The 17,048-nt window shown below is 38.9% G+C and overlaps 1 protein-coding gene across 1 annotated transcript; it reads right to left on the reverse strand.

Moving 5' to 3' along the window:
• Positions 1-210: 210 nt before the first annotated feature.
• trpm1 (transient receptor potential cation channel subfamily M member 1) lies at positions 211-12,898 on the reverse strand. The gene is made up of 27 exons (XM_023325323.1): positions 12,718-12,898; positions 11,809-11,885; positions 10,927-11,122; positions 10,635-10,848; positions 10,225-10,349; positions 9,978-10,149; positions 9,173-9,347; positions 8,956-9,079; positions 7,097-7,169; positions 6,541-6,641; positions 6,041-6,214; positions 5,810-5,944; positions 5,629-5,679; positions 5,372-5,512; positions 5,244-5,273; positions 4,866-5,158; positions 4,527-4,755; positions 4,308-4,439; positions 4,099-4,230; positions 3,873-4,001; positions 3,529-3,780; positions 3,269-3,443; positions 2,369-2,389; positions 2,127-2,271; positions 1,840-2,045; positions 1,597-1,729; positions 211-1,518 (listed from the first exon to the last, which is right to left on the reverse strand). Exons 1-27 carry the CDS (start codon positions 12,814-12,816, stop codon positions 225-227), a joined length of 5,028 nt encoding a protein of 1,675 aa, XP_023181091.1. The 5' UTR covers positions 12,817-12,898; the 3' UTR covers positions 211-224.
• Positions 12,899-17,048: the final 4,150 nt, after the last annotated feature.

Consider the following 17,048-nt stretch of genomic DNA (forward strand, 5'->3'; position numbering starts at 1 on the left):
CACATAATTGGGGAAAAAAACTGTAATGTGACTGGTAGTCTTTGTAGTTCTCATATGTTACACCCAAAGAAAAGAGCAACAGTAAAGAAAAAAAATCTTCAGAAATTTCTTGTGATTTTTCTTTAACCCCTTAACATTTAACAAGTAATTTTACCATCACTATCTAAGGATGATTTTCTTTCTTGTCTTTGTTTTATAATCCATGTGTTTTTTCTTGATTGCTTTTATTTCTTGTCTTGCAAACCCTCTTGTGTTTTTCCCGCCTTCATCATCTTCTCTTCTTCCCATCCAAGGGCTGACACTCTGCTTGCTTCGGCGAGGTCTCGCTCACTGCTGGAGGCTCTCGGCTCTTTTAAGAACACCATGGGCTTTACTTTTCTGTCGCTGGCGTTGCAGCTCTTTGACCTGTGAGACCGCATATACTTTTCATCGGCTACAGTCAGGTAGTCGGTACCATCCGAGGGGTTTCTTTTGGGCTTTGTTGTCTTGCGGTCTTCGTCTTGCTCCGTCTCTGTTTGTCCTATCTCACTATCCGAAGGAACTACATCTGTGTGATTCATTTCTAAGTCTTCAGGTGAAGCAGCAGTTTGAAACTGCTGAGCGAGGGTTTTGACTGATGATGCTTTTCCACTAGAATGGACCTGATGTTTTAAATCTGCTGGCGTTCGAGTTGTATCACCTGCTTCAACTGGATCACAGATGATGCTGCTGATAGCTCTCTTCCTAGTGATGGGAGACGTTTGGCTGTCAACTGGAAGATCTCTTAGAGATTTTGCCCTCCTTGGAGAAGAGGAAGGTGCTACCAGAGGTTTTTCCTCGGTTGTAGGCTCAGTAGATCTCTCTGGTTTATCAGGGGGGTGGACAGTGATGGTGCTCCTAGATCTTCTCTTTGTTAAAGGAGATGAGGGCTGGTCTTCAGCAGGAAAGTATTTCAAGGACTTCGCCCTTTTGGCAGGTGATAAAGGTTTTAGCCTGTTTTGGTCTGACAGTTTGTCCAGAAACATTGTGCTGCCTTGCTTTATGTTGGTTATGGTCTCTTGGCTTGAAGCCCCAGATGAAAGCCTCTGTTCACATGGAGATATGAGAATGTCCACACATGAGCTAGGTCGCGATCTCTCCAAACCACCAACCTCTAGCGTTTGTGCTACATTGAGAGCACAAGTGCTCGAGGCTTGACGCACACTCCGCTCTCTCTCTAGGCCTACTTTCTCATCTGTGTCCTTCTGCCTGGTCGCAAACTCTTCCATGTCCATGTGGAAGCGGTAGAGACTGTAACCATCTGCGCTGTTAATACTGCCCTGCCGGAGGAGAGTGGAATGATCACACACAGACGAGTTTCTAGAGAAGGTTCTAGTTAGCTCCAGTTTGTCCAGCCCTGCAAGCTTTTCCAGTGCGGAAGCCATACGTCCATGGAGCTCTTCCAGCTGGGCCAGACGCAGGTCTACTGTCTGCAAAGATGCTTTCATGGTGTTCTCCCTTTCATTGACCTCCTCCAGACGCATTGACATGTTCTCAACTCTGCAGATAAGATGAGAGAGGGAGCATAAAACAGCTGTAATTGGAAATACAAAAGAGACAACTGAGAATGCATTTTACCTTTCTGAAGTAACCTTGATGCGTTCATCACTTGAAGACTGTTGCTCATCTTCTTTTTCCCGGAAATATTCCTCCACGCACTGTTCCTCAAACTCATACAGATTCTTTAGCTCCTCTGGATTTAGTCTGAGCTCTGCAAGAATCATTAGAACACAAAGTTAATCAGAACTTTAGCGTAATCAACAGAAACATTTTCTGGTAAAACAAGATCTTCATAATTTTGTTCAACTGAAGGAGACTAACTGAGGCCCCGATCCTTCTCATCAAGCTCTCCTTCCTTATTTTTCCTGATGCAACGCCGGAAAAGCCTGCTGAAGAGGATGTAGAGGTGACTCAGGATGATGAGAGGTGGAGGCAGGATTGGGCGGTCGTGGAAAGTCATGATTAGCTGGTATCTTTGAAACTTCCAGACCTGGTTGGAGATGGACTTGACTTCAAAGAAGGTATTGCTATAAGATAGAAAAGATAAAAAATAATGACTGTCATTTCAACCCTGAAGATGTTTCAATTAGTCATCTTTTTTTTTTTACTTGAAGACGGCAATGAGCAAGTTAACCAGAAGGATGTTTGCAACAAGAAGATAACAAGCCATAATTGCAGGTGTGAGCCATGCACCGGGGATGCATGGAGGAAGCTTTTTCCCATCTTCATCATATAAATGTTCTCCACACGGAGCTGTGAGGAGAGAGGTGAGAAAATTAGCTTTGCTATTAAACAAAGTTCAGCAGCAAACTGATTAGAGTTGAGAATCCATGATTTAAAGACTACTTACGATTAATTTCCATTGCATAGACTTATGAAAATACAAAGAAACAATTGCAGAAGGACAGAGAAAAAGTTAAAATCAATGTAAAATAAATCATGTTTTTGATTTCTGTCAAGGTGAAGTTGGTATATGAAAAAGGAAAAATCACACTAGAGCACTTCCATCAAATCGGGTGTTTATGAATGCTTTTGTCCCTGTATTATGTTTTACTGTCAATTTTGAGTTAAATCACATAACTAGTTTACAGTTTAAATTAGCAATATACAGCAGCAATGTAATCATTTTTAAATTTTATAAACCAAAGGTTAATTGAAAGCATGTGCATCAGCAGAGTTTTAAAAGTCAGACACAGTCTTAATTTATTGAATTTCTAAATGATGTTTATTCCAAGTGACAAACATTTCTATAACCTTATATCACAGTGTGAACAAATATTTGACCTTAATGATTTTGAGATCAATGTCATAGGCGGAGGAGAACAAAGCATATGAATTAAGAATAGAAGTTCCAGAAATCAAGACCAGCTTCTTTATTGGAAAAGAATAATTTTTTTGTCATTGGTGGGTTTAAATAATTTAAAAACATTACATGTTGTTTGCTGATTGCTAATTTTGACTATGTGTTGATGTCTTCAACTTGACAGAAGCAGTTTTCACAGAAAAACAAATCTTAATGGCTGGTGATTGTTAGTGAGAAGACATGTATTGTCTGTTCTGTTCCTGTTCCATGCAGCATTATTGCCATAAATGCCATAAGAATTGTCACAAATCTGCCAGCAGAGGGAGCCAAAGTATGGAGTGTACCATTTTGTACACAATAAAGTGTCAGCTTTACTGAAATTTTAAAAGACACTGATCATCTGCCCAGAATCAGGAAACAGAATCTTACTATGAATTCTAGTCTTACGGTCTATCGAGTCCGCAAAAACCTCCCCATAGATCATCCAGTAGGGCATGTAGAAGATGTTCCTGGCCAGGCGCCACGTCGGCTCTTCATCCGGATGAAGGATGGCTTGCCGAGCCACGCCAAAGCTCATCAGTACCACCAGCATGATCACGACAAAGTACATCATGTCAATCATCTGAAGGAAAAAGAAGCAAACACACTTGAGCTCAGTTTGCTCTTTTTATACCTGCTAAGATTCTGTATGACATCACTGTGTTTACCATTTTTCCTATCATCATCACGTATGGACCCAGATACTTGTTGACTCCAAAGATGTCCAGAACACGAATGTACCAGAAGATGATGTCTATGCAGTAGATGACTCTGCCATAGCCCATGTATGGTTCCGGCTGCAGCCGCAGCATCAGTGCCAGAAGGAAGGTAGAGATGGCAGCAAGGTCTGTGATGTTCCAGTAGTCCTCCATCCAAACACTTATCTTCTGCTTCAGCTTTCCTGGTTCTGACATCAGTATCTAGACACCAGGATTTATAAGTTAACATTGTACCAATCAATGTTTAAATATTATAAAAAATTTTTAGGAGGACCATTTTAGTATTTTAGCACCTGTCTAACTTTTTCTGTGCCAAGAGTGAGGATGTATGCAATAACCGTCCACTCTTGTAAAGATGGCCATCGCTCCATTTTCACAAGGATGATGTAATTATACAACATCAAATAACCCAGATAGGAAATCTAATGGGGAAACGACGTAAGAATAGATATTTAAGATAATCTTTATTCAGAAGATTTTAAAATGTTTGATCTTTGAGTAAGTTTTAGTTGAACTTACGGTGTTGAACCAGAATTTGGTAAAAGGGGCATCATAAAATTCAAAGAACCTTTTTGCAATGGGAATTTTGCGCACATTAGCATTGCCCTCCTCCTCATCTCCTTTGCGGGAAGTCCCGTCATTGTTAGGGTCCTACAAAAGCAAAGTCTTGTCATCTTTCATCATGACAATAATAGAATGTGAAACTAATCATCAGCATGAACGTTGACCTTGCTGGATTTAGCATCATCGTCCTTGTCCTTTCCCTCTTCTTTTTTTCCAGGTCTTTGATAAGAAGTGTCCTCTCCAATTCGGAAGTCCAGGAGCATAATCAGTGGGGGGAATATAATTCCCAGAATAACCTAGGTGGGACATCATCAATCTGATTACATCGTTATTTTTAAACAGGTTTCCAAAACTGCTTAGCAAAAAACTATTTAAGAATCCACCTTGAGGCCCGGATTTTTTCCAATCCTCAAACAGCCCATCCACATGTCAGTGAGCAACATTTGGCTGCAGGTGTGAGCAATAAAATCCCGCTGTTTTGCAGCCACCGCCAGCTTCAGACAGGTCGAGTTACTCCAGTTGACTAGCTCATATGTTAGGAGTTTCATGGCTACTTGTTCGTCGCGCTTGTAGGACTGATCCAACAGCTCATAAGCTAGTTGCCCAAATTCTCTGAAAAAAGATGACAGCTGTAAACATTATGTAAAAGACCTAAACAAGCAAAAACCAAAAACATTTCAAGTGTGTGTTTTTATTTCAATGTTTCACTCTGCAGCACTGACTTGGAATTGTTCTCCAGGTCTTGGGATATGTCGTCCACCAGTTCACTTTCGGAGCACTCGTGGGCCATTGCCTTATACAGCTTACAAGCTACCAGGGCCTTCGCCATAGCCTCCTCCCCACGCTGCCAAAGAAACAGCGCCATCTTCTGGCGCTTTAAAAGAACTGCCCACAGCATCAGCTCGTGGAACGGGTACTTGAATCGGCAGACCTCTGGGTCATCCACATCTATTTCCACCTCTTCTTCCTTTTTCTTTTTCGCCTTTTTCTTGCCTTTTGGTCTGGGTTCATCATCCTGAAAAAAAAATAAATCAAACTTGGACTCAAGCATTTCATTGTAGCTGTTAAATAAATGAACTAAAATGAGTTTTCAACCTCACCTCCATTCCCAGGAGCTTCAAAGCTTTTGGCTGCACAAGAGAAAAAAAGTGATCTATTGTTATTGAAAATTACTCTGAGTGGATCATCAGAGTAATGATGATCCATATTCTCTTCCATCTATGCATACCCTTTTTAGGCCATATAGATTATTGTAGAGGTTGCGGAAAGCCTTTCTTGTATAGTTGCTCCTGTAAGCTCCACCCATAAGGTATTCCAACACCAGACCAATATCAATAAGAGTGATCTGATAATCTGGAGGAAGATTTCCCTGGAGAATCAAAAGTTATGTTTAAGATATTTAGGACTTTCAAAAATATTTAGTATAGCCTGAAATATTAATGAAATTTAGATTTTACACTATTGAATTTGTGAAATATAATTTACCTTTTTAACATCTCTAACCACAGCATGCAGTGTATTTGCAGGGCCAAGTTTCTGAGAAAATTAATGATTGGAAGAAGGTCAGTGATAATGTTTCTGCACCTTTTAGTTATATTTTTGCCTCAGAACTCCATGAGAACTCTCAAATTTGCTCTCAGTTCATGTCTTTGTGTTTTAGACCCACAGTGTTGTACAGCTCCTCCAGTCTAGGGATAGTGAGGAAATGATGAATGTTGACCCCGTTCTCAAGCAGCAGTTTGACGAAGTCCACTCTGTCCAGCACCAGAGCATCCATCATAGCCTGTTCCAAAGAGTTCACCTAGCACATGGTAAGATATGGAACATAGCCATTAATTTAGCCTTAGTTATGTTTCCTCATTTTCCATGAAATGTTTCCTGCAATCTTCATTCTCACCCAGCGAATTAGCTCCAGCTTTCTGGGATCTGTCTCCTCAGGAGGTTCAGGTTTGGTCTTTCCTTTTCCCTTCCCCTTTTTGGCCCGAACCTTGCTGCGTGGAGCGCTGGATGGACTCTTTGGTTTTTCCTGAGTTGGGGCAGCACTAGTCGTGCTGGCAATAGCTCCAGCAGGCTGATAGGAAGTAAAATTAAAGAAAAAACTGTTGTCTCTCTTTTGAGTAGCAAAAAACATCAATCATTTTTTGTAGTCTTCCTCTAATTTGATTTGACCATCTTGCTTTTTTACATTGGAAATTTAATTTATTTTTTTATATCACCAGTATATCTTTAACAGAGAACAAGCTCTCTTGACTGAGCTTTCATCTACCCTGCTTAAGGCTGTTTCCCTTTTCGTCCACATCATATCCATATTTCATGTCTTAAATGCCATGTATAATAAGCAGTGTAGCTGCTGTGGAAAATTTCGTATTGATTGGATAATATACACAGACCACTCACTGGTAAGTTGTGCCCGTAAACGAAAATGTGATTGCGGGCAATATCCACTCGGTTCCAGGCCAGGGCCAGACTGAGCTGGTCTGCTGCAGATGCATTAGTGCCTGATGCAAACAAACAATCAAAAGCAGAGAGAACATGTGAGAAACAGGTCAATGCTGCCTGCAGTAATAAAAAATATTGCTGTGAAATTATTCTGCAAATACAGCACTGGTCAACATGATTCAGGACTGCTAATTTTAAAACTCGCAACCATTTATGCATTTTTTGAAATTGCCAAACGGCGATAATAAAAGCTCATTTTATGTAACCAAATACTGAATCTTAATGTAAAATATCCACTGGTTACAAATTATCCTAATAGTGAGTTAAAGCTGGAAGTGTTTGGCAAGTCTCAAGTGTTTCTGAGGATATTGTAACCCTAACTAAATATTTTCAGCTCAGACGATACTTGGTTGGTGCGTCATTTGAATGACGAATTAAGTAGTCTAAAATTTCTGGGAAGATGGCTTCTCTGACTTTGGATTTATAAAAAAGTAATTGACTAACACTAGAATACCTTTTAACAAGGCAGTCAGAATAGCCATTTCAATATCCTGCTGCCCCTCACAGCCCATTCGAAAAACAGTGATCTACATGCAGAAAAGGAGAAAAAGAGAGTAGTTTAATAATGGTTTAATGGTTCAACAGAAAACCGAACTAAATTACCTTATATATTATAATTTTTCTAGAAAATATTTTCCCACCCACTTCTGGTTTCAGCCAGAACTTCAGACTTCTACATTCTTTGTCCATCCGTATGAAAACAATCAGCCACTTTTCTCAGCAAGGAGGAATAGCGCTCGCTTTGTTAGAGATTCAGCTGTGTCCAACAATATTATGCAGACCATTCTGTCACATGCATTCATAGCAGATTGAATTAGACTTGCCTGAACACTGACACTGCACACCAGGCCACAAGATAGGTTAACAATAAGCATCACACAACACTGTAAAAAATTTTTGTGCATTCAATTGCCAGTTGTTTTGCCTGAGTTTGCTTATTGAATAAAAGTGTCTTGCTATTTCAGCATTTTCATCAGTTTAATCCAGCTGCTTCAAGAGGTGCACTTATCATAGAATGAAAGGATTGTATCAGGTCAACACACTTTCACCTGCTCTTAAAACATTGCAGCATCAAATTGTGTATATCCTACAGTGATATGATCTTTGAAAAAGCTGTTTAAGTTGCTAATCCTGGTCTGTCTGAGAATTATGCAGCCTAAAACATCCGAGTGTGTCGGAGGAGTGATAGCACTCTGAAAGCCAAGGGAGGATTAGCGACATAGAAACTCTCCTGTATCTGTGTGCGACATGCTTTCTATGAACACATAAATTAAGCTCTTCCACCAAGCAAGATGGAGTGTACACTGATCTTCCTCATCTAGATCTATATGGTTTATCAAGGCTTTATATGCTGGGTAATCCTCATCGCATCACGTGAGGATTCTTCTCCCGATGCTATTTTTGCAAATGTGTTTTGCGAACATTTTTATAATTGATTAATCTAGTGCACATTCCAAAACCTGGTCAATGCTACATTCAGGGTCTTGGAAAGGTGTTCATATACCCTTTTAACTTTTTCACATTTGATATGGTACAATCACATACTTTATTGTATTGTATGTTTTTATGGGGGGTTCATGTGAGACTGATTACTGCTGCAAGTATTTTGAGTGTCTCTAACAGCATTGCACATCTAGAGCCTGAAAGCTTTGCGTATTCTTTTTTGCAACAAAACTTAATCTCAGGGGAAGGAAAGTGTTTGAATTTAACAAATTTCAAGACTTGTCACAAATTGTTGATTGGGTTTCAGTCTTGTTCAGTAATGTTTTCTATCAAACCCATGAGACTTTTACATAGCAGCGGTATTTGAATTGTATTTAAGCGGACTCTGTTTACTAATTAAGGGACCTCCGATGTCATTTGGTTGCACTGGATTTTATTTAGGCTGAATACAAATTTCATAATATGCTTTTCAGATCTTCATTTGTAACAAGCTTGGAAAACCATGTCTCATTTTTTTACCTCAACTTCAGAGTACTGCATAACATTGAATGTATCACAAATCTTAAATACGGTGAAGATTTTGGTTGTAAAGTCATAAAATGTGTAGAAGTTAGAGGGATATAAATATATTTGCAAATGATTTTAGAAAAAGGTTATAATTGCCGACATGATCCAAAAAGCTAGAAACACAATTTATTTGGATCACGTTTATTCACACTGTTAATGGAGATATACACAGATGAGTGAAATGGGTATATGAATGACAATGGAGACAGGATGATCTCAGAAATGTTTATTATGTGACAAACACACAATATTCCCACGTGAAAGATGATTTCAAACATGAATAATACCTCCACTGTTACTCACCAACTCCCTTTTTTTCATGCACTCCATTACCATGAGCAGGATCTGCTGAGACTGGCTTTTGCTATAATTAAACGTCTTCTGGATTGTGACTAAGAGCTGGTCTCGGACATCATCATTAACCAGGCTTCAGGAGAGGATTGATAAATCATATTTAAAACTTCTTTGACCCGAGAATACCACCAAAGCATTGCGAGAGACAAATTATCTGAGCCCTCACCCTCCATCCTCTGAAAACTTGTGTGCGAAGGATATGATGTCTGAGGCTCGGCCGCTGCCATCACAAACCACCACTGGGATGGGAGGCTCATCCCTTAGGCTCTCTAAAGTGATGGAGATGACATTGGGACCTCCCTCCACTATCAAACACACAAGAGGAACACCCTGACCCAAACCTGGAACACATGAAGACAAAGAGTCAACTCAGACACTTAAAAAAAAAAAAAAAAAAAAGAAACCGAATTTCATGTGATGGAGGAAGAAGGGAGTGAAGTCAGTGGTGACAGCTGAGCATCCCTTTGCTGTCCCTGCCTTATCGAAGTTCCAGGCATAGGATGACAAAGGGAAGCCCACGGGTCACAGGGGAGCTCTCCAACAACTTGTCCTTTTAAGAACCTCGCTCACACTCGCAAGTTCTGCATATAAGCCCATATTTGTGTGAGCTCTATCAGTCTGTTGGATTTTTATCTAAATCCTCAAACTCATCCCCAAGCAAACCAGCTGTGAGAACAAAGCGTTGATGTATGCACCACTCCCACTTCTGTTATCTCGGTGCATTTTAGTAACAGTGTTACATTGCCGCATTCAGGGTTTGTGTAGTTACAATATTCTGAGTCAATGTTTTTGCATGGATGACATTTCTAGACAGAACTCTGTGCTTAAATTTTTTTTTATGTGGACAAAGGCTAAAGACATTGAAAACTAATATTGAACTATCAATCTAAGATAATTTGAATGCACCACTGGGACATGTAAATATTCTCTGACCAAGAGGCCCACAATTTCCTGAATCCACCCCTGCTTACGAGTGTTGATCTTCTGCAAGGAGATGTGCTTCTCCAACAGCCGACGGAGTTTGACCTCAGAGCCATACTTCCCACAGGTTCCGTTGTCGGTGAGGATGAAATGAGAATGGCTGCTGTTGAGCACTGCCAGCTTACTCAGTGGGTTTGCCATTGATTGATAGGGTCTGGTTACCTAGAAAAGCAATGGAGAAGAAATTGTCAAACAGAGCTATCAAAGAAACAAAAAAGAAAGAAATTCTGCTCTTACATCTTTTCCAATGAGATCCTCTTTGTTCTCCAAGATGCCCCAAGGAGCAATCCCTATTGCACACACCTTCCCTCGTGACTTGGATGAATGGTCCTTTAAGGCATCCCCAACGTGACGGATCACGCCTAAAGTAAGATTAGCAAAACAGATTACGATGAATAAAACCTTTTTCCAGAAACCTCATGGAGCTTCGTCATGGGACATACTTCCACACGAATTGCAATTTGTGCTAAATTTCCAAGCAATTGTTCTAATTATAGAGCTTAAATCTGTGACAATGTGCTTGATAAACCTCTTCCCTCAGGAAATTGCAGTAGAGGTGTTATGCAATAACATTTTAGAGTCAAGGTAATCTTCTAATGTCACAATCTGGTATTTCATTTAGCGAACAGTAAAAGCATTAGAATAACCTGTGTTCACTCCACCCGTGAAGATCCAAGCTCCTGTGGTGACGGCTGCTTTTATCAGGCCTTTCCCAAACACTTGCTTGAGTTTGGGTTGGAGGTCAAAGTTCTGGAGACCCCCATGCACCGAAATGAGCAACGTGGGCAGCTCCAGCTGCCAGTCCTTCACCATCAGATGCAGGAGGTTGTCAGGCTTGGTGTCATAAGAAACACGAATGTACTGCGGAAGAAAATCATTTCAGTTGGTTGTGTTTGCTTTAAACTGCATGATAAATGGGGAAAATCTCAAGTCACTCACCATCGCCTTGTTGACGAATCCTCCTCCCTGAAACTCAATGATCCCATAAGAGTCTGTAGGGTAGGTCCTGGTGTGCTTCACCACACTCCATTTATCATTTGGTGTCTCAATTTGCACCAGTGGGGTCGCCTCTGCTATGGAACTGGCACCAGGAGGGATGGCCACATGTTGCGTCACCAGCTGACCACAAGCACATCTGCAGCAGATACATTCCTTGTGAATTAAGAAATGCTTTGACTTTATCCCTCAAAGACTTGTGAAAGAAATGACCTGTATAAAATGGTTTTTTTCTGAAAGTGTCTTTTTTCATGTTCTTTGAAAATATGCACTGCTTGTCAGCAGCACACCAGGCAATAAGTAAGTTTGTAAAATCTCCAATAACAGCACTTTGAGCTTAATGAGCACTAAATAATTTAGAAAACCAATTGTACACTACAGAGAACATATTTCTAACAAAAAATAGAAGTATGTAGAATTAAATAGATATGAATTCTTTATTATTATTACAGGTCATTGTCATACAGGTTCATTGTCTTTTATTAATGTATGAAAAGTGGCCTTGTTGATCTGACAGTTTTTTTCTTAAATGTCAGCTTATGACCAACAAAGTTACAATGGATAAGATTTCTTATTTTATTCTATTCAACTCTTCTGAACAAGATCAACAACAAATAATTAGATTTTATTTATTCTTAAGAACTGTTTTACAGCATAAACATGGTTCGATATCACTGAATTTATATGAAGAATCTTACCACCACACTCTTCCTTTTTCATGACACCAAATTTAAGAAGTGCTGATCTAAACATTTGTAAATAATTGCAAACCCTTGTTGAAAATCTGACTTGTCACAAAATTATTTTTCTTTTCTTTTTTTTTACCTGGTTGGATCCTTGCTGGGAAATATGTGAACACATTCCCTTTTCAGGAATGTCCTCTCAATCCAAGCTTTTTGTGCCTGCGAAGACATGACAGAACCTAAGTGAGCATTACAAGCTATCATTGCTTCCCCAGGAGATCAGCCTCAGCAATCTGTTTGAATTTAAGTTGCACTTTCCAAATCCTCTTAGTTGTAATCCATGGTTAAAAGATGCTGATAGTTTGAAATGTGCAAAGAAAACATAAATAACTGACAGGAGAAAATATTTCAGCCTGAAATAGAGTGAATATAGTTAGTGGTGGATTTTGACCCACTGGCTCCAGCTTAGAAAACCAGTCTGTTTTCTTTTAATAGCGCAGAATGTTGCAGAGTGAGAAATTGATACAAGTTAAAAAAGAAGTATCCCACACATTTCTTGTTCTCCAGGGTGGATCAACGTTTCCCAGAACACGAAGCACTTTTTCCTTCTACTTTTCTTCACCCCCATCCCCACCTCAAGAGCTTTTTATAACAGTTGCAGTCCAATCAAATCTGCTGAATAATCTGCTGCAATACCTTCTAGGAAATCAATAAGAAATAAAATTCAGGCAGAACAGAAGGTATTAAATTATGTTAAAGCATCTACAACTGAGTCCCATGAGAAAGAATTAGAGGCCATGCACAAACTCTGCTGGTATCTTGTGACTTGTCACAAGTTCCGCAGACACAAACAGATCTCTCCCTGCCTCAGCACCTCAAACTCACATGTATTAAAAATTTAAAGGTTGAGCCTTTTAGTTTGTTTCTTCACCACACTTTGTTTAGGTCTTCTAAACCAGTGGAAACATAATATTGTATTAGTTTTATTTTTATCATTGAAATGAAAAGTATTTTGCCTGTTAATCAGCAACCCGTTGTATTTTACTGTTACCTTTTCCATCTTGTTTTTCTTTCCCTCTGAATCATCTTGGCTTGCAGTCTTATCATGCATCATTAAACAACCAGAGCTCCTGCTGTGCTGCCTGCTCATATTTAACTCATCTGAATTCACTCTTCAGGGTCTACAGAGCAAATTACATCCCAATCTATTAGGTATTTCTGAAATATTGTTGTAAATTAGGTTTGTAAATAGACTTACACGCAGCCTTCTGTTGTAGCCTTACAGTCCCCCTCTCCGGTACTACAACACGTTAGTGTTTGACAAGTGAAGAGAAGACTGCTGCTCCTTTGGTTGAGCCTTCCTCTCGTGCTGCATACCCTGCCAAGCTTTCCCATTGAATCCCACCGGACATGAAACTTCTTCACTTTATGAGGGCCGCCTAATATGATGAGCATGTGAGCAAGGTCTTTGTTCGCCCAAGTCCCATGACTCCAGTTCAAGGTAATCCTTTTGGGAGTCCCATGACCCCCTTCTGCATGCCCACGGGGTATTTTCATCCTTGGCTTGAAACAAGGCACAATAAATCTACTTTGATAACCAGCCCCTAATCTCCCAATTTGTTTAAACCTCATTTCTTTGTTTTCCCCCTGCACTTCTGTGGATGATCTTGTGGATGATCTTGTGCATGTGTCTGGGGAAGATGGCACAGAACGCCTACACTAGTTGGTCAGAGACTCTTCAGGTTTTCATCTGAAAATCTTCAACCCCCCTGATTTCCAGCCCTTTCCCCCCAAACTCCCTTGATATCAACTTCATTTGCATAATTGGGAGAATTGGATGCAGACATACTTTTGTGGGACACCTTGTTAAAGAATGACTGGTTTCCAGACGGGGGCAAGGTCAGTCAATGCTAATTGCACTTAATCTCTATTTCCACACGCCACATTTTAAGGAGAAAAGTGAAAAAATAGCAAATATATTCACACCCCTTGAGTTTGGTCACATTTACTCAACTTACAACCATTCGTCGCCCTGTTCTTTTACAAATAGAACATTGTAACTAAACACTGATCCATACCAGCCTTTTCTGATTAAGTTGTTAAAAACAATCAGGTTTTTTAATTATCCTGTCCACAGTTTAGCACTACTTTATTTTACAAAGAATGTGCTTAAACCATGGCAAAATAAGGTGAAATAAGGTTAAAAACATCAAGCAATCCTGCATTAAATGTATTCTGTCAACATTGTCATACGAGCCCCTTTTGTGGCTAAAGAGATCAGTTCGAGTCTGACCGAGCTGATGATAGAAAATACTGGGAGGGGGAACCCCAACATCCACAGACTTCACCTGTTTTTGTCCTGCTCAAGTTTAAGCCATTGTTCATTTCAGCACAGCAAAAGTAAAGCGCATTTTCAGAAGGGGATATTTGGCGAGTAATGACGCATTTATTTCAGCTTATTTAAACTCATTAACCACAGCAACTAAAGCCAGAATCCAATTGGCCAGCAAAACTGCTGCCCTCGTTAGGAGCTTGCCATTAGCGCTTAACCAACAAAGACCCTGGAGAATTTATTTGTTGCAGGAACAGATTGTGTCACACCAAGCAAGTAGTCAAGACTTAACCTTAGCATCGAAACAAAACCCAACATTCATTCTGGAATGCATGCTTTTCTGGGAAGATATTTGCCAAAAACAAAAGGAAAGTTGTGCAAGTTGAACATAAGTCCTTATTTGTTGAAAGAGATGAATATTAAAAACTATAAAACTACAGTTTTATAGGTTGTACAAATAATTTTTTGTTCTCTTGAAACTGTGACCCCTGACCCTATTAATAGCTCTCACATGTTTCTCTATAACTTTTTTCCCACCTACTTACAAATTGTAGATTTTCTGTACATTTTTAAACACATACAGGCCACATAGGCAGCATGCTATCCATTCTCTTCTTTTTTTTTTATTGAAATCACATGGTGTTGGTCTCCTGACCCACAGCTTAGCAGCTAATTTGTTTCAGTGAAGCTACAATTGCACCATTGAACCCCAAAAAGCCATTTGAATAAGTTGTAATGATTCATTTCAAGCTGCTATCGTGACCCCACTGAAGTGGAAGATACAAGCAACTAATTGCTCTGCTCTGATTAGCAATGGGGTTAGAACTTAATGAGCTGTGGCACAAAGAAAACACACACAATTGTAATAAATGTGCTAGACACATAAAAAGCTTTCTTTTATGAGGATTAACTTGAGGGTAGAAGATTTTTGCAATGATTTTTACATTTCTCCGATTTTGAAACTTTGGTTTGGCAAATTGGTACCCGCTGTGAGGCAGGCTGTTTTTAGACGGCCCTGCTTGTAAATGAACTCATTGTCCTCCAGAGTTGAAAATCCATTTAGGCGTCACGAGTCCGACATGTCACTGATTATCCCCAAGAATCAGAGGAGTCATAAGACATGTTTTAGAGCTGCTGTTTTTCCACCAAGGATAGAAAGGCAGAAATAAATGAAATCATTAAAACAGAAAATAACTGAATTTTGAGATACTATGTAAGTATGCAACATATCTTTTTGTACTAATGTGATGATAAAGGTGTATTTATCACCTTTGGAAAAAGAATGTTTAAGTGGAAAATGATGCAAATATAGTATGTAAGAGTGAACAGTTTTCAGTTGTTATTTTGAGTTTATGTAAACATTTAGGAGAATTACAGCCAATCTCAGAGAAACTAGATAGTTTGTATTTTTGGAGTAAAGATAGATAAAAAAAAAATTAAGCTGTGTAATTACATTTTTTACATGAAAGGTCATTTTTATATCTGCTGCTAGCTACTACTTGTTAACAAACTTGCAGCTTGTCAACACAAAATGCTCTGTTCTGCTTTCCTCTCTATTTTGAAGAGTATTTATGATAACTAGTCCTTTTTCTAATGTCATTCATGACAAAGATAATTTATAAAACTGTAATTTGTTGAAAATATCCAGTTACATTATATTCTTTGACAAAATCTTGATAAAAACTCAAGATTGGACATTTTTCAGTTCAATCTTGGGGAGATAGACATTCTACAAATTCTGACGCTTTAATAAATTTTCTTTGAATTTTCTCTTAAACTGTATAACTTGAGTTAAATATTCTGGGTTTCCTCCTTTAAGCTTCTTTCAATAGGCTGGCGGGGTTTCCTCTCATTCCTTCTGGCAAAACTGTGGAATAGAATAACACACTTTTCTGACTTGTCTAGAAATCTTCTGTAACTGAGATCAGGACCTTGCAATGAACACTTCAAAACATACCCTTTGTTATCCTTGAATCACTTTGTAGCTAATTTTATTGCATGGTTATGGTCATTGTCCATTGGTAAAATTAACTTGAGGCTAAGTTTTTACTTCATGGCTCCTGTTTCTGCAGTATCTCTACATAATATCCTTTCTATGGTACCATTATTTTGTGAAGTGTACTATTAACCTCAATTAAAACACCACCACAACATGGAATAAAGTTTGACTAATGAGATTTTTACCAGCTGCAGCCGACATCTCCACTAGGTATTTAATTTTGTTATCGAGGTTCAATTACACATCCCCACCAAAACATTTTAATCTCTGGAACACAAAACCCGTCTCCTTTCTTGAAGGATATGATGTCTAGATATTTCAAGAAGCTGTGGCTGTGCAACACCATTGCAGTTAAAGTCTGTGTGATGGAAGCTCAGTTTAACTTCCTGTTCAGTATTCATTCAGCTTTCAGATAAATACCACAGGGGCATATTTGTGCGATAAAATACAAGTAGGTTTCCACAATATACATAAATGTAATGCATTTTACACTTGTATATTAAGTTTGATTATGCTAAAAATGCTTATTTCTATTCAATGAATATTGAATTCATATCAGTATTTTTCTACATGTTTTATTAGGTCATCCAAATTTGTCATGTGCTCCAGATAATGATTAGTAGAATGTTTAATCCTTTTATAAACCTTCAAATTTAATCTAAAAGTTCCTTTTTTTTTATTCATTAGAACAAAAATCATTTTAGGTTATAAAAGTTGAGTACAACAACCACATTGCTTTTGTTTAGCATTAAGGAACCTTTCTGTAATGCTGCCACATTTAAAGATTGTTTTAATTTTCATGAGCTTTCTTCACACAAAGAGCCTGCTGTGCCTCAGCCTGAAACACTGAAACCTTGCTCTCAAGATGTGAGCCCTTAAGCTTTTTAACGCTCTTTGGCCCTCACCTGACCTGAGCCTGACTCTTACATCACACACAGTCATATGAGGCTGAAAATCACTGGGTTTGTTAATCAAATTTCCACTGACTGTCCTGCCTTTGTGTATTTGAACAATGTAAATGATTAATTTGCTCATAAAATTTATCCCAGAA

This window comes from Xiphophorus maculatus, chromosome 2 (assembly GCF_002775205.1).
Source record: "Xiphophorus maculatus strain JP 163 A chromosome 2, X_maculatus-5.0-male, whole genome shotgun sequence".
Lineage (NCBI taxonomy): Eukaryota > Metazoa > Chordata > Actinopteri > Cyprinodontiformes > Poeciliidae > Xiphophorus > Xiphophorus maculatus.

Bases quoted from the DNA above. Each gene is read 5' to 3' on its own strand.
- trpm1 (XM_023325323.1), bottom strand. From the start codon at position 12,816: ATGAGCAGGCAGCACAGCAGGAGCTCTGGTTGTTTAATGATGCATGAT. The intron at 9,348-9,977 runs GTAAGCAGGGGT...CATGTGTTCCAG, and splicing joins CTTGCAGAAGATCAACACTC to GTTTGGGTCAGGGTGTTCCT. The intron at 4,231-4,307 runs GTCAACGTTCAT...TTGCTTTTGTAG, and splicing joins ATGATGCTAAATCCAGCAAG to GACCCTAACAATGACGGGAC.